The 25545-nt window shown below is 39.8% G+C and overlaps 3 protein-coding genes across 7 annotated transcripts; 2 read left to right on the top strand and 1 right to left on the bottom strand.

The window, feature by feature from the left end:
- Positions 1-307: 307 nt before the first annotated feature.
- On the bottom strand, positions 308-6809 carry LOC135583654 (probable inactive poly [ADP-ribose] polymerase SRO1). Of its 4 annotated transcripts, XM_065079220.1 has the most exons (8): positions 6603-6809; positions 2696-4149; positions 2261-2502; positions 2085-2161; positions 1473-1652; positions 1275-1370; positions 509-575; positions 308-428 (listed from the first exon to the last, which is right to left on the bottom strand). In XM_065079220.1, exons 2-7 carry the CDS (start codon positions 3793-3795, stop codon positions 510-512), a joined length of 1761 nt encoding a protein of 586 aa, XP_064935292.1. In that variant the 5' UTR covers positions 3796-4149; positions 6603-6809; the 3' UTR covers positions 308-428; position 509. The 4 variants fall into 4 exon arrangements, with proteins under 4 accessions (XP_064935292.1, XP_064935291.1, XP_064935290.1 ...); XM_065079219.1 differs by having other exon boundaries at positions 308-575; positions 2696-3948; XM_065079218.1 differs by having other exon boundaries at positions 308-575; positions 2696-3951.
- A 1446-nt stretch (positions 6810-8255) lies between these two features.
- On the top strand, positions 8256-10655 carry LOC108953587 (AP2/ERF and B3 domain-containing transcription factor At1g50680-like). Its single transcript, XM_018830196.2, has 2 exons — positions 8256-8910; positions 9017-10655. Exons 1-2 carry the CDS (start codon positions 8873-8875, stop codon positions 10449-10451), a joined length of 1473 nt encoding a protein of 490 aa, XP_018685741.2. The 5' UTR covers positions 8256-8872; the 3' UTR covers positions 10452-10655.
- Positions 10656-11009: 354 nt separating this feature from the next.
- Positions 11010-25540, top strand: LOC135583651 (phosphomevalonate kinase, peroxisomal-like). Of its 2 annotated transcripts, XM_065079222.1 has the most exons (10): positions 11011-11200; positions 11352-11502; positions 13987-14084; positions 19451-19563; positions 19676-19728; positions 19957-20355; positions 20796-20897; positions 21230-21457; positions 22513-22635; positions 25123-25540. In XM_065079222.1, the coding sequence occupies exons 1-10, from the start codon at positions 11193-11195 to the stop codon at positions 25387-25389; spliced, it is 1542 nt and encodes a 513-aa protein (XP_064935294.1). In that variant the 5' UTR covers positions 11011-11192; the 3' UTR covers positions 25390-25540. The 2 variants fall into 2 exon arrangements, with proteins under 2 accessions (XP_064935295.1, XP_064935294.1); XM_065079223.1 differs by lacking the exon at positions 20796-20897 and having other exon boundaries at positions 11010-11200.
- The last annotated feature ends 5 nt before the right edge of the window (positions 25541-25545 follow it).

Genomic DNA, 25545 nt, shown 5'->3' on the forward strand with positions numbered 1-25545 from the left:
GCCTGAAGTTTCATTTATATTCATCTCCGACAATGTGTGTTCATCTTTTCCTGCCGCCACCACAATCTCCGGAGAGGAGCATCGCCTCTGACTCCGTAAGTTGAAGCCATGGGCCTCCATGGCACACGACGGCGCTCGCTCATGGACGGATGCAGCTTTCCATGCGTGGCGTTTCCAAGAACACGCCCATCCCAGCGCTGCTCACTTCCAGATAACACAGCCCCATGTCTATTTATCAAAGTACCATGCATCCTAAGCTCTCCTTGCTCGGTCGGCTAGATCAGTCAGGAGCAGCAGAAAGCAGAGCTTCCTCATGGTCACATTTGATTGCAAAGAAAAGCAAGTCCCACCCACTTTACAAGTACACCAGCAAAACAAAAAAGCAATCCGCAGTAGCGTACCAACAGTCGGCATTGTTCTACATTAACCTAATACCACATCTTCAGTAGTTTATCCACTGCCTACAAGAATTAGCAGAGTACGGATGTAAGAGAACCATCATACTTACTTCAAGACTCGTGTGGCATGTTCTGAGACCAGCATTTTGGGGGCTCTCGTCTAGCCATGGGGGGTAACTGCAAATTAAGGGCAAAAAGTTAAGGCACTTTGTATGTTTGATGCAAGTCACTGCCAACTAGCAACTCATGCTTCAGTTGTCACTTCAACAGAACTCTAGCAAAAACCTTCTGCAAGTGACTATAGCTGCTAACAAGTCTTTGTGCAGGCAACAAAGTCGATCAAAGTAAGAACAGTGATGACATAATTGGAATCGAAATGAACAAAAGAATTAATTGAACCCAACATAATTAAGTTTTGTTCAGTCACAGAAGCATAGCGGCAATCAAAAACCAAAATACGTAAAGTATGTGGCAAAAACAAAACAAAAGGTATTCATGAGCACAACATTTGATGTCAAGCGTTGTTTCGACTGCATGAGAGAATTCATCAGTATTTTCTACAAAAACAAGAAGCAACAAACTAAGAACCAACCCGTGGATGCAGGTAGAAAGACGCTGACAACCATGGTTGCTATTCAAGTTTTAACAGAACTCTCTGAGCTAGCCAAAGACCCAAGTTACGAACTGGGACGAAATGGTGTACATAGCAAACAGGACAGCAAGTAAAAACTTCAAACCTAAATTGGTTCAATATTTGCATTACAGAATTCAATCTTTTCTATTTGCAGCTTCCCTATAAACTAAAATCTCCATTCTGCCTCGAGCACATATCTGGTAGCATTTGCAGCATTTTAACAAAGATCAAGAAGATCTAACCTTGTGTTGCAGCCTCATTATAGTAGAGACCAATAGTTTGTCTCCAATTATCTGCCTTAACTTCTTAACCAGGTCAATCCGGCTTATCTTTCCCTTCTGGCAAAACGAAAATAAAAAATATATATACACATATATATAGTCAGGACCAGAGTGGCTCAAAAGAGAAAACAACATGACTTGTCAATAAATCTTTAGGACCTTAAATTCATCATATTGAGTGTGAACCAAGTCCATGTCCTCCGGAGGCACTTTAGTTGAAATTGCTGCAAATAACATTGAAAACGGCATCCACGGTGAGGTTGGAATTCTTGGCATCGTTCTGGACACAGGAGCCTGAGCTTTATTTCCAAAGGCCAGAGATGGCTGAAAAGCCTTATCCTAAAGTATCAAATAATAATAATAATAATAGTTAAGAATCCAAATAACACACAATGGCAAAGGGCAAAAAATCACCTTAGATGGACATAATAGATTGCAGTAGAAAATATAAGATCTGTGAATCACTGCCAATGAAGCTTATATATAAACTTATAAGATATTAAATTAGTTCAAACTTCCACATAATCAGATGTAATAGAAGATAAAGTTCTAGAATCAATTACATGGTCTAGAGAGACACACCAAACCGCTTTTCTCTGTTTGTCATTTTCACCACAATAGAAAAACCTCTCAACAGAAGAGGTAAATAGATAATTGACCAAAAAGCAAACTACTTTTGAAAAACCTCATGGATTTTTACAACCCGAGCCTTGTTTTCTAGTTCAACAATCCTATAAAATATGAAAGGAATCAGTAATTTGCAACACACACCTGTAATAAGCTGTGAGGTGAACCAGAATTTGTGAGGGCAGATACATTAGATTTACTTTCTTTCCCAACCAGCCATTCTGCAGTCACATCAATATACACACTTTTAAAAAATTTTATATATAACTGAAAAAAAGTAATCCATGGATGTTGACTAAATAATACTACAACTACATTACCTTTAAGTTTGGAGGTCACCTTAAAAGTCACTATGTATTCTGCATATATATGGGTATACATATTCATATCCCATATAATATAATGAGTTGGCTTTTGAAGATCATCTACACCAGTGTCAAAGTTCTCATTACTAGGTTGACACTGGTTAGACCCAGGGTAAATGAGTTCCGCGTTTCCCATTATAATGCGGCACAACATTAGGTGTATGACACCATTTTCGTCAACATCAGAATAACTAGCACTGTAGATAACATGTGCAAACAAGTCATAGTTTTTCACAATGGACTGTTAGCTTAAAAAAAAAAGAAGCAAAAAAATAACTGGCAGGAGCCACTAATTCAGATAGAAAACTGTTGGCAGCCTTCGCCAAAAAGAGATTACAGTACTCCAATATGCACAAACATGAAAAACCTAGTATCAAAAGCAGACCTCACCAGATTTTAGAACAATTTGCAGGGGCGAGATGAATGCCATTGCCATAAAGGCATTTCTGCTCAGGTCTTTTCAGAGTCCCATGCAACATCATCCCTTCCACTGCATCCTTTGATGAAGCAAGCCATGCGTAACGGACATTTGCATTGCCACGCACCTTTTTAGCAATTTCGACCTGCTCTTGGAAAAGGTTAAAACGAACTTGACCTAAATCATTTCTCAATGGGGTCCTAAGGATTCCAAGAATGTCTTTTGCATCAATGAGTTTGCCCAACCCTTGAAGTAACATTTCCTGCACAGCTCTATTAACTTGGCAACCACTTGCAGGTGCTTGACAAATTCTAGAAGCAGGGACATTTGAAGGTAATGCAGAACCTGACTCATTTTCTCCAACTGCTTCATTGACTTCAACATAAATATTACAATCACTAGCAGAATTCTTTTCACTCTTGACCCTCTTGACACTAGACATAGCCTCATCATCAGGTCGTGAACTTGAGCTTTCAGCTGCACTAATGGAAATCTCAAAATGGTCATTTGTTTCATGTTTCCTATTTGCATCAGGATTCATGTAGACCTGAATATCATTGTCAGAGTGATGGTATCTATGCAATACATAACATTCAGGACGTAATTCTGGAAAGAAGCATTTTCCATGATCATCAATCCAAGCTATTGGCTTCACCAAACCTGTTTCCAAGACTATACAAATCATGTAAATGTAGTCTAACAACAATTGCTGATTTCGAAAACCTGCCTCAGTAATCGCTTTCTTTGACCGAAAATCTTCTTGAACCAAACTCACAATATTCTCAGGAAAATCTTTCCATTCACCATTCTCATATGCCAGCACACGTTTTGGCAACCCACTTTTTGTGAAGTTGTAATAATTCTTGAGAATATGAGTCTCTGGATGGCAGCCTAAGTTAGTTTTACAGCCTTTTGTGATGGAAACCCTTCGAGAGGATTGGCCTGGAATAAGATGATCACCACATCCTACCAGGCCTTGGCCAACATCAGTGAAGTATAAAGCAGGATCTCTTTTCCTCTTGAGATCATGTTTTTCACCTTTATCCAATGCCTTTACGTTCATCTGTTCCATTTTTACTCACGATGAAAACTGCAAACCACTGACTAATTCTCTCTGATTTACTTGTCTCCACGAAGCATGCCTACTAACTTACAGTATTTACAAATACTCATGGTAGAATAGCCAGAAAAATTCATGTCAGGGAAGTCTGTGATCAAGGATACCCTGCTACAGTATACACAATATTTAAGATGCTCCTACTGAGTTTCTTACTATAATTCTTATTATAAAATGAAAACAAATCTGGAAAGATACTAAAAGCTTCATCAAAAGTATCAAAAGAATTGTTACATCCCAGTAGCAAAAACCAAACTAGACCAAGCAAAGCAAGAAAAATAAAAGAAAAGGAACAGTTATGACACCACCCTGCACATGAAAAAAAAAAAAGACCTTATGTAAATAGGTTATATTAGAGAATAAACATTTAACCTAGATTAGAGCGCGACAAAGAAAAAAAGAAACATTACTCACTATATAAAATGGACCACAAAACCCCCAAGTTTATACGATAAGAATCCAATCCCCTGAGAAGCTATATCTATAGCCCAGACAAGTGGTCAATTTCCATGATTTTCTTGATAGTGTAACTTTATACCATATGAGAGTCGTTCGGCCTATGCATCTATTTAAAATTCATTTGTAGACCAGGAGATCATGAAAAACTTGAAATTTAATTCTGCAAGCATCCCAAACATAAATTCAAAAAATTCCACAATTGGTATTTATAAAAAAAAAAAAAACTTATCAACGAGAGGAAGGAGACATGCCAAATGTTTTCATTGAATAAGGTAAATTCAAAAACATGGTGGATAACATCAAGAAACACAACTGAAACAAATTAGTACCTGACCCTACAACAACCACAGCAAGAGAACTTTGACAGGAACACAAAGCAGCATTCACATGACAAAATAAAATGTTTAAAGAATTAACTAACTGGAGTGATTTTTGTTACCATGTTGCATTTCCATCAATAAAATTTACTTCATTAATGAGGTGATTTATAGTTTTGAACACTTGCAAGGTTACACTGAGCCTTCTTTAAGTTTATCTTGAGATTTTTTTTCCTAGATAGGATTTGGCAGAACAACAAGATCTCCAAATGAAAAGCTTCTCCCATGCAAGTATTTAACTAGTTTAGGGTGAAAACAACATATGAACTCTTGAAAGGTGTATTATGTTACTGAGACGATTTAAATAGAATTGGCTACAAGTCTCGAGTCATCCAGGAAGCTGACCTGGTTTGTCTGGTATCCAACAAAAGCAAAGAGAAGACCTATTATACGGTTAAGAACAAAGCCAGTACAATCTAGATAAATACTCACTGTTGAAAAGATATAAGCTAAGCACAATGAAAGCTTTTAACTTCTTCCATTGGTAAAAAAGCATTCTGGTGCCAGTATGAACCAACATTCCCAGAGCCAAAAGGGTTAACTACAGGTAGGATAACCACTGAGAAAAATTGCAACCAACCAGAGGCCATGTCAATCTGATTGTTGGCATGGCAAGCAACAAGAAGCAGCTTTTGGTTTGTCTGTCTAGCTAGAATCTAGGCAACAAAATTAGACACCTCAGAATTTGCACCAATAAATCAAGAGAACCAGTAAAGATAGAGATCAGTCTGAAAGAAGACAAACAGAGGTCAAGCTGAAAGATCTGTATACTCTCTTTCATTGCTGCCCTGTATCCTCCATAACTGATCTCCAAAACATACTGAACATCTTGCAATCATTAACGAACAATGGTGTAAAGTTGAATATTCCACATTTAACTTTAAAAAGGGTGGCTTCAAAATTCCTGTTGGTGCCGATCCATGTCAGGCTGCTGCATACATTAAAATACTTTGACAGTTCTTAAATCCAGAGATATTTGTTGAGAACAAAAATCACTCCAACAAATCCTTGATTATACTTTGCAATCTTAACAGTCACAAGCAAATGGATCTGCTATATTTTTTTTGTACCAAATATTATACACCAACCACTAAATCATTGCTACAATTGTCGGGATAAAAGACCATCAAAGAAGCATCGTAAGAGGCAATCCTATACACAACACGAACAACCTGTCAAGCATCTAAAATTCGTGCACGCAAGCAGATACCTCAAGATAACAATAATTAGCTGAATATCGTTTACAACAAATATAAAATACCGAAAAAACATGCAAAGTTTTTTTTTTTTTGGGTAGATAAAAAAATTCCAACTTCAAACACAAATAAACCATACGTTACTAAGGGTTTAAGTTTTTTCTGCAGAAAATCAAGCAGCAAATATTTTTTTAAAAAGAAAAGCAAAGTTAACTGAAATCGTTAATCGTTTTCCACGGATGGATAGCAAAAATTAGACGTGGAACAAACTCCAGCAGCACCAGCAACATCGACCGAACAACAACAAACACGAAAACGCAATACAAATTTCAGGCAATCTCAGAGCAGCAGGTAATCAATGATGAACCACGTGAAGTTCACAAGAAAATTGACCCTCTCGTTCAACATGCGTCATGATTATGGAAAAGATACCATCAAACATTATCAGATCGCTCGATTCCAACACGATCCTCGATAAAGACTACGGCTTCTCTTCGAGAACGGCATACCGAGTAAAATAAGAACCATAACCCATACCCAAAACCAATTCAACACATAAAAGAACCCGGATCAACCGAAAACACGCATAACTACAAACAAATCGAGGAATCAAGTCAAATAAAACGCCGATCGGATTCGAGACACATCAAAATCAAAGCTGAATCCCACGAAAAACAGGGGCCAAACCTCGGGAACGGAGGTCTAGAGGCGAGATGCAGAGGATCGATACCTAAAGAGGTAAAGGTTGTCAATTAGGTGATGCGTCTCCGATCGAAGGCCTCTGTCTCTCTCATCCGATCTCCGTGTTCGGGGGCGGCGGTTTTTGGACCCCTAGATTTGGGAGAGCGAGAAACGAAGAGCAAGCAACAAGGGCGTCACGCCGGTGCAGAGGCGGACTACAAATAGCGGAGGACAGTCGGCGGTCCGCCCCGCTTTCTTGCGAAAACCAAAGATGACGAAGAGTCACCGACATACCTCGATCCGACGGATGACCACCGAGTTTAAACGTCGAATCGACTGTGATCGAACGTGAACCGTTGATCAGATTCGATATTTTGAGGGACGAGGGGATCGATCCAGGGCGCATTGGTGTCGACTGAGGTACTAACCGTTCCAGAAACGGACACGTGGCGAGCCTGTGCTCAAGGGTTGACCCACGGGAAAGGAAACAGGAGCGAATGGTTTGGTAAATTGGATCAAAGACTATACAGGGCCACAAATCGATTGGAGGACATTTGGGGGTGGAGGTGATCGATTGTTGCAAGTCCTCTTTAACTACGTGGCTTAAGCGGACTTGGCTTGCCGGTGAGTGTGGCCCACGCAGCGAGTGTACCAAAAAAATCGGAGATAGATTTGGGTAGACGTAAAATTTGCTTTCCATTAATAAGCGGTTAAAGGTCCCACAATAAAGGAAAAAGATAATTATTGAAACTTGCAATGTGAACTACTGCTCCGAAGACCACACGATATTATAAATATACGCCTACTTGTTGACCACGCGGGGCTTCCGTCGGTCAAGCAATCACATATGTTCCCACAGTATCTCTCTCTCTCTTCTCTTCTCTAGTCGAGGAAAAAGAAACGATAAGCTTTATGTAAATAATATAATATACGTAAGCTAAATCTTGATATTGGATATCAAATTATCAAAATATTCACAGCCGCAGGACAAAAAAAAAGCAGACAAAGAACTGTTATCGGGAGTCTCCAATTCAAGACATACCAAACGATGGTTACCTTCCACCCAAGGACATTAAGGAAGGAGACGTCGAACCAGTATTCAATCCAATCCAATCCCCAGCGCTCATGTGCCTCCGTTCGCGCTAATCGAAGACGGAAACTTAAAATAAGTGCGGCTCGAGCTTATCCGCCTCCGTTCGGCGGCGCACGACCGCCACACGTCTCCGCCCATCAAAAGTCCCGTGTGCGTCCAGCGTTTGGGTCCCTCGTGCGAAGGCTGGAGGGCGGCCTCCCTGACGTGCAGAGCTGGGACCCACCTCATCCGTCACCACGCGCGTGTTCCGACGATGAAGGGCAGTATGTTGTTCCCGCGAACCGACTCCTTGCTTCACCGCAATGTCGGAGCTAAAAGAAGAGATGTGAGCGAGTTCTCGTTTGGTTTTTGGGCTGTTGAGAAATGGACTTGAGGACTAACGTCGACTCGAGCGGCAGCAGCATTTCTGCAAATCGTGGTTTTTGCCGCTTGCGCATTCGATGGGGAACCTGTCGTCGTCGTCAAACAAACCAATCGGGGTGGGTCGGCACAAGAATATTTTTGTGATGCTTGGAATCTAAAAAACAGCTCTTGGTTTGAGAGAAATAGGATCGAGCGATGTTTTTTACATGATGGACAGAAGAAAGAGGTAGGTGAACTTCAGTTTGGGTGGAGGGACACCTCGCTCACATCTCAGAGCTGCTGGCTGCTGCCACCGGAAAATTTAATTTGTTTTGTTTGTTTTAGGTTGCGGAATCCAAGGGAGGGAGGGAGAGAGGGAGGGAGATATCCCTGACAAGCCACCTCTTTCCAATCAACTCCCCTTGATTGTCTAATTTTAAGGCCTCCGTTGGCATCATCCTTCCTAAATTAGCCCTCCTTCCAACCTTTCCCATCTTCTCTATCAAATATCTCTTGCTTTTTTATGTCCCCCCTTCCCTTCCCCTTCTTTATGGCGAAGCTTGTTTACTGTCCATTTAAGGCTCCTCCCCTTTCCTTCTTTCTATCTTCCCTTCATATACCCATACCCATCTCGCATCCTCATATCCCATCTCCGCAATCAACTCTCTTCTGCTTCTCCTTCGACTTGTCTGCCATATTTTTCTCCATGGATTAATTCCCACCGAGCACCATTCTCCTCGGAGGCGTCCCCCACATCTCCTTCTTTTGTTATTATGGTACATGTGCGTATCTTAATGCTAAAGCTTCTTTTATGGACCCCATGAACTGAAGTGCATGGTTTGTTCCTTAATGTCTTGGAGATTTGAAGGACTTGCTCTCCTTCTATGTATTTATCTGAACCGGAGATGGACGAATCATTAAGGTGAGCTCTTTGTCCCAGATCGACGTCCTTTTCTTGTATGCTCGACCCCTCTCTGCACCCCTTGCTTATGTTTCTTCTCGCATGAATGAATACCTCATCTCCGTAGGTGCCCCCTCGACAAGCCAGAACACTTGAGAAATTACACCGCCTGCTGCTCAACCGGATCCGTCTTCCGCATTCCTTCTAGGGAAGAGGACGCCGTCAGCATGATCTCAGTGGCAACCACCATGGCAGCGGGACGCGAAGGATCCGATTCTAACAGCATCGTTAATTGGGTTAGCTTCGCCCCCTGCATGGCGACCACCTCCAACACCTCCACCCGATACAAAGGCGTCATGCTGCAACAGAACGGACACTGGGGCGCGCAGATCTACGCTCACGGTCACCGCATCTGGCTCGGCACCTTCAAGTCGGAGCAGGCGGCGGCAGCTGCTTACGACAGCGCGGCTATCAAGCTCCACCATGGCGACTCGCACCGCAACCTCCCCGCGACCCCGCTCACCGCCCACGAGCACAAGTTCCAGGAGACGTTCACCACCGACGAGGTGCTTGACATGATCAAGATGGGATCGTACGAGTCACGGATGGAGGAGTACGTTAGGCGACACGCCATTGCATCAGCCGCTGTCAAGGCGGCGCCGAGGCCGAGCCTCCCTCACGCTGGCACAAGCGGCAATGTGGCTTTCCTGGAGATGTTCCTCAAGGAACTGACGCCAAGCGACGTCGGGAAGCTCAACAGGCTGGTCATACCGAAGAAGCACGCGACCAAGTACTTTCCACAGGTGGCTTCGGTGACGGCCGATGAGGTGATGGTCGAGTTCGTGGACCGAGAAGACCGCTCGTGGACATTCCGATACTGTTACTGGAAGAGCAGCCAGAGTTACGTCTTCACCAAGGGCTGGAATAAGTTTGTGAAGGAGAAGAGACTTCAGGCCAAGGACACGGTGGCGTTCTATAGGTGTGAGGAGAGGGATGGACTCCGGAGAACGTACTGCTTGATCGACATCATTCGGTGCAGTGGCGACGGTCATCGCACTAGTGGTTTTAGTTGGAGCAAGAACGGGGCGGTGGGACTGGGACTCAGCTGTAAGAGGAAGCCGGAAGAGGGAGACGAGGAAGGCAATCGCACTAGTGGTTTTAGTTGGAGCAAGAACGGGACGGTGGGACTGGGACTCGGTTGTAAGAGGAAGACGGAAGAAGGAGACGAGGAAGGCGATCGCAGCAGCGGCTATAGTGGGAGGAGCGGGAATGGGGCAATGGGACTGGGACTCGGTCTGAAGAGGAAGACGGAAGAAGGAGACGAGGAAGGCGATCGCAGCAGTGGCTTCAGCGGGAGCAGGAGTGGTGCGATGGGACTGGGACTTAGTTTTAAGAGGAAGACGAAGGAGAGAGATGAGGTAGGAGAGGTAGTATCAGGGTTAGCGGTGACTCAGAAATCATCGGAAGCACGACAGCAGCAGGAGGAAGAGGAGCAGGAGAAGAGGAAGAAGAGGTTGAGATTGTTCGGTGTCTCGATCACTGACACAAATGATAGGGGATGAACAAGAACACGCTTGGGCACGTACCGATCATAAGATCCTCCTCTCCCCTCTGTCGATTACTCGATGGTGTTTGCTGCTTAGGTTATTGCGAAGCACCGACTTGCTTATGGTATGGTTTAGATGGAGCCTTGTTTCATGTTGTTACTTCCTTCAAATGTGAAGGCTTGTAATAGGCTGTAGTATTTTATGAAGAACTGACTTTGTTCTTTAATCGAACGTAGCTCCTTTTGTCCGTCCTCTATATTCGATACTTTTTATTCTGTATGGCTCTATTATGTCTCGGGAGGACTAATATTTATTGTAGCAGTGTTTCGACTCAAACTGTTGGATATTGATTTTATAAAACCTTGAAATTATCTCTCAGTCATATGATTTTAACTCATTTACGGATCACGTTGTTGGCATGTGTCGTCGACATACGTCATCAACACCTGACCGGCTCATCTGACCCACCCGAATCTATCTATCTATCCCGGTCGGACCCAATCTAGACCGGGTCGGGTCCAGTCTCGTGAGTGACACAACGAACCCCTCACGACTGGCGGATGCGGCTTCCAAAGCACATGTACGGGGACGAGGGCCAGAGGAGTGCATCTCTCGCTGCGCACCGGTCCTGCGCAAAGCCGTGTCTGAGGTGCTCTCTCTGTCTCCGGTGAATAAAATCGCTGGTGTTCCCGTTCCTTCTCACGGCATTGGTCTCACTTCTGGCTTGGCGGTGGGTGCGACTCGAGAAGAGCGACGATGGAAGTGTGAGTTCCCCCGTCACGATCCGTTTGCTTCGATTTGCTTCGAAACGTTGCCCTTCTATTCCGAGAAAGGGTTTCTTGATGCGACGCAGTTTTGGGGTTTCTTCCCCTCATGTCGGTCGGGTCTCAGATTCCTCTTTTCTTGTTTGGATAGAGTTGTTTCGGCTCCCGGAAAGGTTCTGATCACTGGTGGATACCTGATTCTGGAGAGACCCAACGCGGGGCTCGTTCTCAGCACCACGGCCCGCTTCTATGCGATCGTCAGGCCTCTCTACAATGAGATCAAGCCCGAGAGCTGGGCGTGGGTCAGTGATTTCTTTTCCTTTAAACCTTCTATGACGTTTCTTATGCGAACGAAAAGATTCGAGATTTTGGAACAATGGAAAAATAGAATCTCGATCAGCGAGGAGTAACCTATTTGCTCGAACCATCGCAGGAGCTTTCTTATATTAATCAAACTGCAAAAAAGATAACCCAATGGTTGTTGTGACGACAATCTTTTGGATTTGTTGTTTCTGTTAGCTTCTTGTGGGCGTAATGAAATAGGGTAAATGCAAAGCGAGGAGTGCCCAAAGCCAGAGGCCTCTGAAAATAATGTCATTTCCATGATGAAGATGATGCATACCTGCGTCAGGGCCAGATTGAAACATGTTCTGGAAGGGTTTATATTTGTTCAGCAGCCCTTTGGTTTTGTCTAAGGCCCGACAGATAGACTAATTCCGAGCTCCTAACATGTCTGGGGTGAAGTTTGGATGAAAATTTATTTGCAATTGTGCTTTTTCGCTCCCCGAGGTGATCCTCTCGTTTCAATTGGTGATTATTGAAACATATTTATCAAAAATAAAAATGGAATAATTAATTTTAATGGTCAAGTAGATTTTTCATGTTGGCACATAAGACTGTTAAAATTCCCTAGTCCTAGCTGTGCAGATTTAAGATAGAAAATTTACCTTCCCCTTTGTATATGTGGAGAAAAATCAACACAAATGTAAAGAGCCAGATGATACAACATAACAACAACAAGCATAATGTCCCAACTATTTGGGTTAGCTGCATGAATGTTTTTCTTTTTTTATTTTTCTGCACATGGCAAGTGGTGATGATGGGATTCGACCCTTGTACTTTGCTATCAAACAGTCAAAGTCTTAACTAGGCAGCTATCATTCTCATGTGGATATGCTTTTATTCAGCATTTTCTTTTTATTGTTCCTAGCAGCCTTCTTAGTTTTTCTTCTTTCTCTTCTTATATCACTAATATTGATCCAGATTATTTCACCACATCTATAAGTTTCCTTTGAACATGCACATACCATCTTAGACTCTTTGTCATTTATGTAAAGAACGATATGACACAATCTCAATAACTTAGATATTCTAGATTTATTTTTTCTTATTATGATCCCACTTGATATGATTACTGATCCAACAACTTGGTGGCCTAATAACATAAAACCCAATAAAATTGAAGCCCAAGTTAATATTGGCAAGTCCATTTAGTCCTATAAGCCATCACAACATCTCCCAATTTTGGTAAAAGATTAATTGGGGATGTCATAATTTTTCTATCTAAAGGCTTAGGGTGTGTTTGGGAACACATTTGAAATGTGTATTGAGAACCCAATACATATTTCAAGTGTGACTTGGTGTTTGATAAATTTTTGTTTTTAAGTCACAGTGGACCTAAATGCTGCAATGTAAATGCTCAAATGCTGATGCTACCTTAAGGTAGTATAAGCATAGAGCATTTGCGGGATGCTAATGAATTTTTTTTAATTTTCCAATGTATCATATAACATTCTTTAAAATAATAAGATTACCACTATATTATAAAATTCCTAACCCTCATTTCCTCTCCCCTTCTATCGATTTCTGTCGTTGCCGACTCCTCTCACATGTCTTCTATAAGGTAGAATTTTATTTATTTATTTTGAAAGGTTATTTTACATTCATTTACATGATTATATATTTTATTTATAATATATCTAAGCAGTACAATTTTTTTTTGTAAGATTACATACAATTTTTTTTTTACTTTTAAATTTTTTAAAAAAATATGTATTCAATTTTGAATAAATATGAAAAATGTTAGAAGGATAAATTTGTCACGTAATATTTAATGGATTTTTAGAATATAATTTTACCAAAAAATACTTACGTTAATGCACATTTAAAATGCAGTCTTCATCAATTGTTTACCAGATACTTAAGGTATTCCATAATTGCAGATTTACTCATATCTCTTTCTCCAAATGCCTAGTAAAATTATGAATGTGTTTCCAAACGGACCCTTAATGTTCTCATATTGTACCCCATCACATAGCTAAGAATCATTTCATAGTAGGCAGCTAGGAGGCTCACAACTCAGCATTGTGGTGACTCCATGATTTGATAATTGATATACCTCTAACCTTTTACATGTGCAACTTTTTCCTGCTTGAGTTTGTACATGATTATTAAGTCCATTCTGAGATGATTTATGTTAAGAAGTGATTTGATAAAGTGCCAAAATGATTAAGCACAAAGTTACTTCCTTGCTTAGGTATCGGGATTGGTGGTGTCTAGTCTCTGTGCGTGAATATTTCACGTAACCGTGCATACCTTTGTGGTTTGATCTTCCTTTTTTTTTTTGAAATATATGATGCCTTAATTGAAAAGAAACGAATATATCCTTCTTTCATGCTGTATTAAGCAGTGAAATAAATCTTATTGATTTCTGATGAAACTATTCATGTATTTTAATATTATGTACAACTTGTTGGGCTTATTTCACTGATCTATACTTGTTTCAGGCATGGACAGATGTTAAAGTAACATCTCCTCAGCTATCTAGAGAGTGCACATACAAATTATCACTTAAAAACTCAACCTTGCAATGCACCTCCTCAAGGCAAGTGCTTGATTGAATGCCTACTTTTTGTGATTGAACTCAATATATGTTCAGCAGTTGGCTTATGGTTTTGGGCAACTCATGAATTTACATTTATACATTTTATTGTATAATCATGCACATTGTCTTTTGCTGCTCAGGATCACCCTCCTAAACCAAAAGCCATATTGAGTTGCGGAGAAGCTGCAACTGAACTATAAAATATATGCTAAATTGTCTTAATATAAGGTGACAATGGAAAGGTGTTATGCGTGATTTTGACAAGGAACTTGGATATCCTGAATATAAGATTTGAAATTCTGTGGAATTGTTCATTGCAAGTGCAGCTTGCACCCTTCCAAGAATACTTTAGGCCTTGGAAGTCCCTTGATTTTTGCAAATGGAGGCATCTTTAGGCCAGTGTGACTTGGGATACAATCTTGTTAGTTATGTTAACTGATTCTTTGTCATTCATCTTTTCTTTTCGTCAGATATGGTCATTACTATTCTTGTGCTGGAAGAGCTTGTGACTTGTCCTGCATGTATTATCAGCCTTCTGAACAAAGGTGCATTGTACATGAGTTTTTTTCCAAGCATCTGGGAAAAAGCTCACCTGACTAATCATGGTAATAGCAATATAGACACCCTCCCACCACCCACCCATGCACATAGATGTACATAATGTTAATCTTATATTTATAAAATTTAAGGATAAAATCATTTGTATGTTATTTTGAAGAGAAATAACATACAAATGTATTTTTCTGACCACACGAGAGATTGTACAGGTAATATAATGTTATTTTGACATTGTTGATCTAAGAGCTTATTAGATTCAGTGATTTCAAAAGGCGCTCGAGCGAGGCGAGTCTCGAGCGCCTCGTTTAATGTCCAAGCGGCGTGTTTCAAAGAGGCGTCGCTTGGGCGCTCGCCCGAGCCTAGGCGTCAGGTGCTTCGGGCGAGCGTCCGGTTTAAACCAAGCGACTGAACCACTTTTTTAGGTCTGGTTTGGTCGCATTTGCGTTAGTTGGTTTGAAGCCTCCTCCTCGCGACTTTCCCCAACCCCAACAGTACTCGCGATTCTGCCACCGACATTTCCTCTCTGTTGTCGCTGCTGTTGCCTCTGCCTTTCTCCGCTATCGTTGCCGTTGCTCTCTGCTGCCACTGTCGCTGTCGCTGCCGCTGCTCTCTGATGCTACTGTCGCTGTCGCTGTCGTTGCTCTTTGTTATCGTTGCCACTTGTTAGAACCCTTGCAGATCCTAAACTTGGGGTTGATCTCTTTAGGGGATCGGCCTCCTTGAAACTCTATAGGGGTTCCTCCCTCCAAGTTGCTGCTCAAAGGTTGCAGAAAAGATTTATCTATTGCTTATGAAAAGAGGAGGAATACATGACTATTTATAGGGCTTCTAAACCCTAACTCCTAATAAGACTCCTACTCAAAACTCCTACTTTTAACCAACTCATAATATAACTCCTACTCAAGACTCCTATTCCTTTACAACTCCTAATTCTTCTCTAAGAAACAACCTCCTAACTCTAGCCAGCCTCTTCACCTCTTTAATAGGGGTCGGCTTAGGTAGGTTTTACATAAATGTCCCTCTCAATTAGGACTCTCCAAGCTAGAGTCCTAACAGACCCGCCCTCTTCAAATCAGCCTTGTCCTCGAGGCTGATGATTCATGAATTTTAAGAATTTGATCTTCAAGTCGTTATAGTTCTCCCAAGTGGTATCTTCTGTTAGTAGGTTCGCCCACTGTATTAGCACTTCATTAGTGGGTCGTCGTCGTCGAGTCACGATCCGTCGATCAAAAATGGCACTTGGCTGGGTCTGGAGTTCTCTTTGGGTAGTCATATTTGGTGGGTGGCTTTAGGATGTCTCCAAGCACCTATTTACAACTTCCGTCTGGCTGTTGGTTTGTGGGTGATATGCCATACTCCTTTTCAATTTAGTACCCTGCATATGGAATAACTTTGTCCAAAATCTGCTCTTGAAGATACAAGTAGAATTTGTCAAAAGCACAATGCGTCCCTTATAACATAATTCTTTTGAGTCCTGATTGTAATGAGCCATGGAGCTTGGTGCTTCCTCTAATTTTTTTATGATCTTACTGGTCTTCGAATCTTCTTACCATTCCATCTTAATATCCTCAAGGAAGTCGCTGGTCGGAAGTGAAACAGCCGAAAATTCAGCTTGCTCAGGTAGCTGCAAAAGCGCATCTGCAACAACATTCTCTTTCCCCTTTTTGTAAGTTATTTCATAATCAAATCCAAGAAGTTTTGTTACCCATTTTTGCTGCTCAGGGAATGATATCTTTTGCTCCAAAAAGTACTTGAGGCTTTTATGGTCGGTTTTAATTTAAAATCGTCGATTGATCGAGTAGGGTCTCCACCTCGTTGCTGCATGCACAATGGCGAGCATCTCCTTATCATATGTTGACATATTTTGATGGGAGGGAGACAATGCCTTGCTAGTGTATGCGAGTGGTCGACCATCTTGCATGAGAATGGCTCCGATTCTGACTCCAGATGCGTCGGCCTCAATAATGAAGGGTCGGTTGAACTCTGGTAGTATTAGCACCGGCGTCGTCATCATGGCTACCTTAAGTTTGTCAAAGGCAGCGGAGGCTTTGTCCGACCATTGGAAGACATTTTTTTTCAGTAAGGAAGTAAGTGGTGCATTGATCTTTCCATAGTTTTTCACGAACTTGCGGTAGTAGCCTGTTTAACCCAGAAAGCCATGTAGCAATTTTATGTTCCTCGGGGTCGGCCAGTTTTGTATTGCTCCAATTTTGAAGGGGTCCATTGCCACACCTTCCTCTGATATGATATGCCCAAGATATTCCACTTTCTGTTGGAGAAAGCAAAAATTCGTAGTAGTTGTTGTGTGTTCAAAAGGTGGTTTTCGGTATGTCTTCTTCGCACACTCGTATTTGATGATACCCGGATCAAAAGTCCAGCTTTGTGAAGATTTGTGCTCCCTTTCATCTAGCAATTCATCTATTATTGGAATAGGGTATTTATCCTTGGCGGTTATGCCATTGAGAGCTCGGTAATCAACACACAATCGCCATGTTTCATCCTTCTTTCGTACGAGGAGCACCGGTGAAGAGTAGGGGCTGCAACTTGGCTGAATAACTCATATTTCGAGCATCTCTTTTACAATCCTTTCTATTTCATCCTTCTGGAGATGTAGATACTGATATGGATGAGTATTTGCTGGAGATTTGACAACAATATCTCAGTTTATATGACAGCAAGGATGTCCAATTTAATCAAGAAAATTTCGGCAGTAATAGCAAGAAAATTGGTGCAAGTTGCGATAGCAGAATTCTCGTCGAAAAATTTCAGCAATTTGCGACGAAAATTTGTAGCAACACAAAATCGTTTTTAGAGATGAATTCCTTAATAGATCAATATTAGATGGAAGCCAAGATAATCTATGAAGTGTATAAGAAATTTTAATCAAAAAAGATTGCAAATAGATGGGTTAAGGCAACAATATGTGGCTGAAATTTTCTGCAGCACAGGTTTTCAAGTGTAGCAGATTGGACATAAAAGATCAGTGATTTATATTAAGAATTTTTTGACGAAACCAAAGGAAAATCCACTTTAGGAAGTGTCAAAGCTATCATAAAAATTTCAGAGAGATTTGGATAGAAAAAATGTTGTATCAAGATCAAACAAATAGTACTACGCGGCTGAAATTTTATAATGCAGATTTTCAAGTATAGCAGATTAGACGTAAAAGATCAATGGTTTATATTGAGAATTTTTTGACAAAACTAAAGGGAAATCTGCTGTTAGGAAGTGTCAAAGATGTCATAAAAATTTTGTAGAAATTTGGATAGAAAAAACACAGTAGCAAGATCAAACAGACAGTGCTATGCGGTTGGAATTCTGCAATGTATCTTTCGTCGTAGAGATGAAAACTTTGTGACGAAAAGTTTATGCAGCAATATAAGAACAATTTTTTTTTGGATTTTCGAATAAGGATAACTAAATTGCAGCAGCAGTAAGGTAGGAAACCAGAACCTGTTGCAATTCACAGGGAGATCAAAGGATGATCCGCGGTGGTGGAGATGATGACAGAATTTGGCGACGATCTTTTAAGCAATTGTGGGAATTGCTTTGGGCGGTTGTGGAGGGCTGATGGATGGCTATGGAAGGGCAGCGAGATGCCAAGAACATTGCTCTGATACCAGGTGTTAGAACCCTTGCAGATTCTAAACTTGGGTTGATCTCTTTAGGGGATCGGCCTCCTTGGAACTCTATATGGGTTCCTCCCTCCAAGTTGCTGTTCAAAGGTTGCAGAAAAGATTTATCTATTGCTTATGAAAAGAGGAGGAATGCATGACTATTTATAGGGCTTCTAAACCCTAATTTATAATAGGACTCCTACTCAAGACTCATATTCCTTTACAACTCCTAATTTTTCTCTAAGAAACAACCTCCTAACCCTAGCCGACCTCTTCACCTCTTTAATAGGGGTCGGCTTAGGTAGGTTTTACATGAATGCCCCTCTCAATTAGAACTCTCCAAGCTAGAGTCCTAACACCACTGTTGCTACCTCTCTCTGCTGTCGCTCGTTGCTGCTGCCACTCTCTGCTACCGCCCGATGTCACTACCGCTGTCGTTGTCGTTGCCACCCGCTATTGCTGCTCTCAAACAACAGTCTCCTGTCCACGATTGAGTTCTCACCGTGACTCAGCTTCTCACCTCAATCTCCTCACACTCTACTGTTAACAATAGAGAATATTTTAAGATATTAAAATATATTTTAATAATTTAAAATATTTTTTTATATATTTTAATATTTTAGAGCATCTCGCTTCACTCGGGCGAGCACCTGGACGAGCGCCTGGCGCCTCAGGTATTTTGGGACCTTGGCGCCTTTTGGCGCCTAACGCTTTTTAAATCACTGATCAGATTCTGTTTTCATTGGCCTCGTTGAAGAACTTAGATCCACAAAGGCATTCTCTTGGCTAGAATATTTTTCGTTTGTACTGCCGCTGCATTGGCATCATAAACTGATCCATCAGAAAGTGGTATTAAGTATTAACCCAATGGAAACATTAGGCACGTCCAAAGTCATTCAAGAAGAGTGTCTCCATCCAGATTTGCAATCTTATTTATCATGTTTCTTGCTGGTTAATATTTGCTGATCAACATTATGTTTTTCTTTATAATTGACAAATTATTGGAAGAAGTCTTGCTGCCTCTTTTTGTAAATCAAGCATAGGGTCAGCAGTTTTCCTTTTTTCTGTAATTCTTCAAATTGTTGATCATTACAGTTATCTGAATTGTCCTTTGTCCATCGTTCAAGAAAAGAACTTTTTTCTTCAACTGCATATTTAACATGATTGCTTTACTATTGTTGAAACTTCCAGAGATTTCACGAACCCTTTTGTGGAACAAGCCATTCAGTATGCCATAACTGCCTCCAAGGTGATACTTGTTGATGAGAGCAAGAAGGATAAATTACAAAGACTACTTCTACAAGGTAGTTTCATTGTATCATTTACATTTTCTTTTAGTTCCCCCACTTATACGTTCATTAATATTAATTATGCTCATATCTGCATTTGTATTTATATTTTCCATATTCAATGTAGGTCTTGATATTACAATATTAGGTGCCAATGATTTCTATTCTTATCGAAACCAGGTAATCATCCTTTTTTTTTATACAAAAGCTTTCTTTGTTTGCATGTGCTGATTGTCATATTTCCTTGACACATGATTGTTATATTCTATTTCCTGGTCTGCCTTGTAAGTTGCTATATTGCCATTTCGATGTTCAAGCCATAACTGTCAATCTTATTATGTCATGCTGTTTTACTTGATGACTGTTTAACAATTAAGAAAACTAAACTGTATCTCATTCTGTTATCAGATCGAAGCACATGGCTTACCTTTGACTACAGATGCACTGGCTTCACTTCCTCCCTTTTCCTTGATTACATTTAATTCAGAAGCTCCTAATGGAGTGGCTACTGGAGAGAAATGCAAACCTGAGGTTGCAAAAACTGGACTTGGTTCATCAGCTGCAATGACTGCATCAGTTGTTGCAGCATTACTTCACTACCTTGGGGTTGTTAGCCTCCCATTATCAGAAAAAAGTTTGGGTCATGGGAATGCAGCTAATTCAGATCTTGATTTGGTACACATTATAGCTCAAAGTGCTCATTGTATAGCTCAAGGCAAAATTGGCAGTGGTTTTGACATCAGTGCTGCTGTCTATGGCAGTCAACAATATGTCAGATTTTCTCCTGCAGTTCTTTCCTCTGCTCAGGTTTCTTCACTATTGTGCCATCTTTCTTTCTAATTGATATAAATGTGGTTCCTATGTATAGCTGTTCCATATAAATTCTGTTTACTTGTTTGGAAACTTCTTGGTTCTGGGCATACTAGTTATATCATCACTGGAGCAGTTGCTAAAAACTTTAGTAGTATAAAAAGTAATTCTTGATTGTATGAGATCAATGTCTTTTATTCTGAGGAAGATGTAATTTGGATGTTCTACATATTTTTCCCTTAATGTGCTTAATTTTGCTTTTTTGTTGGTGTCTGCTGTTTGATCTAGATTACAAGATGAGACATAATTAAGGCACTAAGATGTTTTCAGCTTCTAAATCTTAATTGAAGATCAATTTATGTTGACAAAAAAGTCAGAACCTTAATTTATTGATAAAGAGATTTATTACTTAGAGTTATCTTATTATGAATTTACAGGTAACTGGAGAAAAGCATTTGCTGGATGTAGTCACTGATATTTTGCAAGCAAAATGGGATCATGACAAGTCTCATTTCTCCTTACCTCCACTTATGACCCTTGTAAGCCTACAACTTCCTTGACGCCTTCGACTAATCAACTATGTGACGTTTCCCAATTGAGAAAAAGTCGTGATAAAATTTTTCTAGCATTCTTCCTTTGGGAATGTGCTTGGAAAGTTTTTTTTTTTTTCCACAATGATGAGTTGAAATGTCAAGGAGCAATATGTATTTTTAGCATATTTTTTATTGTACATCTTCATGTTAATTATGCTGGTTCCTTTGAGATTATCTTGTGAGTTAGGTTATTTTGTCCAAAGCTTCTTGATTTTCTCTGTATCTGTATTTTATTAGGCATTTTATGAACTTTTTATGTGGTTAAATTGTCATGTCAGCTACTAGGGGAACCTGGCACTGGAGGTTCATCTACCCCCTCGATGGTTGGCTCTGTGAAGCAGTGGCAAAAGTCTGATCCTCAGAAGTCCCAAGAAACATGGAAAAGAATTGCATCTGCCAATTCAATGCTTGAGGAGCAATTAAAAAATTTAAGCAAGCTAGCAGCGGATTACTGGGATGCATACAGCCATATTATCAGCAGCTGCAGCCGGCATGCCCATGGAATGGTATTTAGTAACTTCTTACATTGTGCATTCACTTGTTAAATGAAAACCAAATTAACAGAAAATGGTAACTGAAAAGAATGATGCATATCTTTTAACCCAATTCATGTAAATAGGAACCCTGCTTCTGTTCCTGAATGCAGAGTCTTCTAACATTTGATTTCCGGAAAAGAACAGTTAAGGAAGGAATAGTTAAAGACAAGCATGTCCCAATTATGACAAATTAGCAGTTATGGTTGGAGCTCGATGATTTATTCATGGTATTAGAGTCAAGAAACCCAAGCAACCACAAGCTAGAGCATGATTAGTGCTGACCATGGGACATTATGGTGCTGTGGTTCTGATTGGAGTTAGAAGTCTGACAAGGATGTCTTAAGAGCAAGGAGAACATGCAGATTTGTATTAGCATTGGAATTGGTGTTGCCATTTGCATGCATTTAATATCCATTAAATACATGTATGAAAGATTTTTGAATATTTATATGATCAACTAATAAAAATGAAAAACACTTTTATTTCTCAGTATATAACATTTTTATATTCATGACAAGTTTTAAAATTTATGTTTACTGACATCTTTTCCTATTTCTCTTTAGAATATAAGCCCTCAATCATTGAAATTTCTCTTTGGACACAAAGAAAAGCTTAAAGCTTGTAGATTTTTCCTGGAGATTTTTAATATTTTAATATTCATGGCAAGTTTGAAAGTCTATGTTTTTCTTGTGTGAACATTTTTCCTGTTTCTTTCGAGAATATAGATTTCTGAATGTCATCTTGCATCTTAGATTTTTCTCTTTTATTCATAAATAATTTTCATATCCCTAAGAGATAGGCAATTTTTGGTCCAAAAAGATAGTATAAATTATATAAGATATTATAATCTTTTGGAGCATCAGAGTCAGTGCATCAATCTATTTGGTGAAGTGTTACTTGCTGTGAAATACATGTCAATTTTCTATGATTGTTCTGTTTTAATTATGTTTTCTACAGAATTTCTGTTACCTCTCTTTTTGTTTATGGTGAATCATCCTAATATAAAAGAAGCTATACTTGTCCAGTGGATGCAGCTTGTTAATGATCAATATCAAGAATTTGTCGTCAAGTCATTGATAGGAGCAAGAAATGCTTTTCTAGAGATTAGGCTTCATATGCGAGAAATGGGCAAGGCAGCTGGTGTTCCTGTAAGTTTATTTTGTTCCAAGTCTCATTATGGGTTTTGTTCAGGACAAATCTTCTAGGTTTTTGTTATTATGTAGTTTATATTGGAGAATAAAACGACTTGATTACTTGTTAAGACAGTTTATTGCTAAGATATATGCTGCTACCTGCAGTAACTTGTGGAATGCAATTCAGATTTGTTCCAACTAGACAAGGCATGCCTGTGAGCTCTTAACAAGTTTGTTAAGGCTTACAGGATCTTGTGGAAGTTTGGTCCAGTGTTTAGAATATTCTGAGAGAGCTGTGCTCAGGCTGGACACGAAATGTTTCTGGTTGTAGAAACTAAAAACTCATTGCCTGTTGAGTTTCAGCCTGATAACATGATTTTAAGCTATTTTAGAATTTAAATTGATTGTCCTTTGCCTGCTTAATTCAAATGGTACTGTAGCATTTTCATGAATGGTATCGCTTCAGTAATTCAACTGAATGCCTGCCCAATTCAACTAGGTATCTTTTGACATAGAATAAGATGAGAAAAAATCGTTTAAGATTGTATGAGACCTTCAGATACAGTAATCAAAAGAGGTGAAATGATTAATATTAGTGGCACGAGAAAAAATAGAAGAGCTAAAAGGACTTTAATAAAAACTATAAATAAAGATTTAAATACTTTAAACTTAACTAAATATACAACTTTTTACAAATCTTAGTGACGGCAAAAGATTTATGTAGCCGACCCCAGATAATTCGGATTTATGGCTTTGTTGTTGTTGTTGTTATTGTGTGACCTTTTTATGAATGATCTATCTTTTTACAAGGCAGACTTGATTCGTAAACTTATAATCAATGTTCTATGTAATGAATTAAATAGGCTCAGGAAGCAATTCTATATCTTAGGAAATGTTTTTTGTGCTATAGAAAGTTCTGTATATATGCAATTACAAAGAAGAAGCTTTAAATTGCTCTCTTCGGTCAAGTGCATGTATCTCGGTAACAAAGACGTGCTAGATCACTCATCGTGGATCCTCATGTCTTAGGCCCCGCTGCACCTCTAAAGCTAGTTGGTTCTGACAGTATGAAAATTTATGTAAAGTCAGTTGAGAAGGCGATATGCCACCACTTAATGGGGAGATTATCTATCATCAGAACTGCACTCACAAAATCAGTTGATATTTGTGAACAAGTTCCTTTCCTATGATCCATATGTAACATACTTCGCTATTGAAGCATATCAAACAGTGATATCTACAAGTGCAAGCAACTTTTTGGAGAGGTCATATTTTTTTTTGTTGGTCCAGAGTTCGCGGTGGTCGAGGAACCGGATCGAAAAAAAAAGGGATTCTAGTTGTGAGATCTCATTCAAAGAGAAAGATAGCTAATATTTGGAGTTTCTTTTTTTATCCTATACGGATGATCCAATCCACAAGGACCATGATTGGGAATTGTTTGATCGTCTTTCTCCGAGGAAGAAACGAAACATAATCAACTTGAATTTAGAACAGCTATTCGAAATCTTAGGGAAAGACTTGATTTGTTATCTCATGTCTGTTTTTCGTGAAAAAAGACCAATCGAAGGGGAGGGTTTCTTCAAACAACAAGGAGCTGAGGCAACTATTCAGTCAAATGATACTGAGCATGTTTCCCATGTCTTCTCGAGAAACAAGTGGGGTATTTCTTTGCAAAATTGTGTTCAATTTCATATGTGGCAATTCCGCCGAGATCTCTTCGGTGGTTGGGGGAAGAATCAGCACGAATCGGATTTTTTGAGGAACGTATCGAGAGAGAATTTGATTTGGTTAGACAATGTGTGGTTGGTAAACAAGGATCATTGTTCGGTTTTATATGATGTGAGGGTTGGTTGTGGTTAACTATTGTTTGACAATCACCCTTTCTTTTCGTCACATGGTTTTTATATTATGTGATCATTCTTTGGAATGCATGACAAAAGGAACTTGTATGAATTCTATAGAGTACCCATTGATGCAATTAAACTGTTATGTAATTATAGAATTTATGTTATTCTTGGCAGATTAGTTTAGATTAGCTCATAGTGGAGTCACTCGGACTTGAACACAGAAATTTTCCTTTTGGCTCTTGCAAGACCTGTTTGTGGTGTTTTCTTCGATATGATCTTGTTCTTTTTTTTCTTCCCGATCTTGTATGTCTGAGCAAAACACGTGATGCAATCTACTTGTAACCTTAAAACAAAATACCAAATAATTAACACCTCGACCCAAATAATAATAAACACCTAAACATTAGATCTTCTTGGTTTTGCCATAATGACTACAGCTAAGGTGGTATTCTAAGAACAATTGCATCCAACGGATTCATGACACATTCTCTTGCTTGCATTAGAATATCATCGGTGATCATATTGTGGAGTTAGTCATTTGCATTTGTAAATGCTGGTACTTAGCAAATCGTAAGTTGTCAGTAAATTGTCCATCTTGTCCGGTCTCTTTAATGTAAGTATCGTGTCTTCATTTTCTTTTTTCTTAATTGTGTAGATCGAACCAGAATCACAAACCCGACTTCTGGATGCCACTATGAATTTGGATGGGGTTTTGTTGGCGGGGGTTCCTGGAGCAGGTGGTTTCGATGCAGTTTTTGCTATAATTCTTGGGGAAGCCAGCGATTCAGTAGGCAAAACTTGGAGCTCACATGGTGTTTTGCCCCTTTTGGTGAAAGAAGATCCACGTGGTGTGTCATTGGAAAGTGGTGACCCAAGAGTTAAACAAGTGTCAACTGCAGTTTCTGGATTGAGGCTTGTATGATCGAGTTGCCCTTATTATTGTTGAGGCATATCAATATTCCGAACAACATCTAAACATTGTTGTATTATTATTGTTATACCATATATCAGAACCAGAGAGAGAGAGAGAGAGAGAAGTAAAAGTATTCTGTCCGTGGAGGCCAGATTTTCTATGTTT

This window comes from Musa acuminata, chromosome BXJ1-8 (genome assembly GCF_036884655.1).
Source record: "Musa acuminata AAA Group cultivar baxijiao chromosome BXJ1-8, Cavendish_Baxijiao_AAA, whole genome shotgun sequence".
NCBI lineage: Eukaryota > Viridiplantae > Streptophyta > Magnoliopsida > Zingiberales > Musaceae > Musa > Musa acuminata.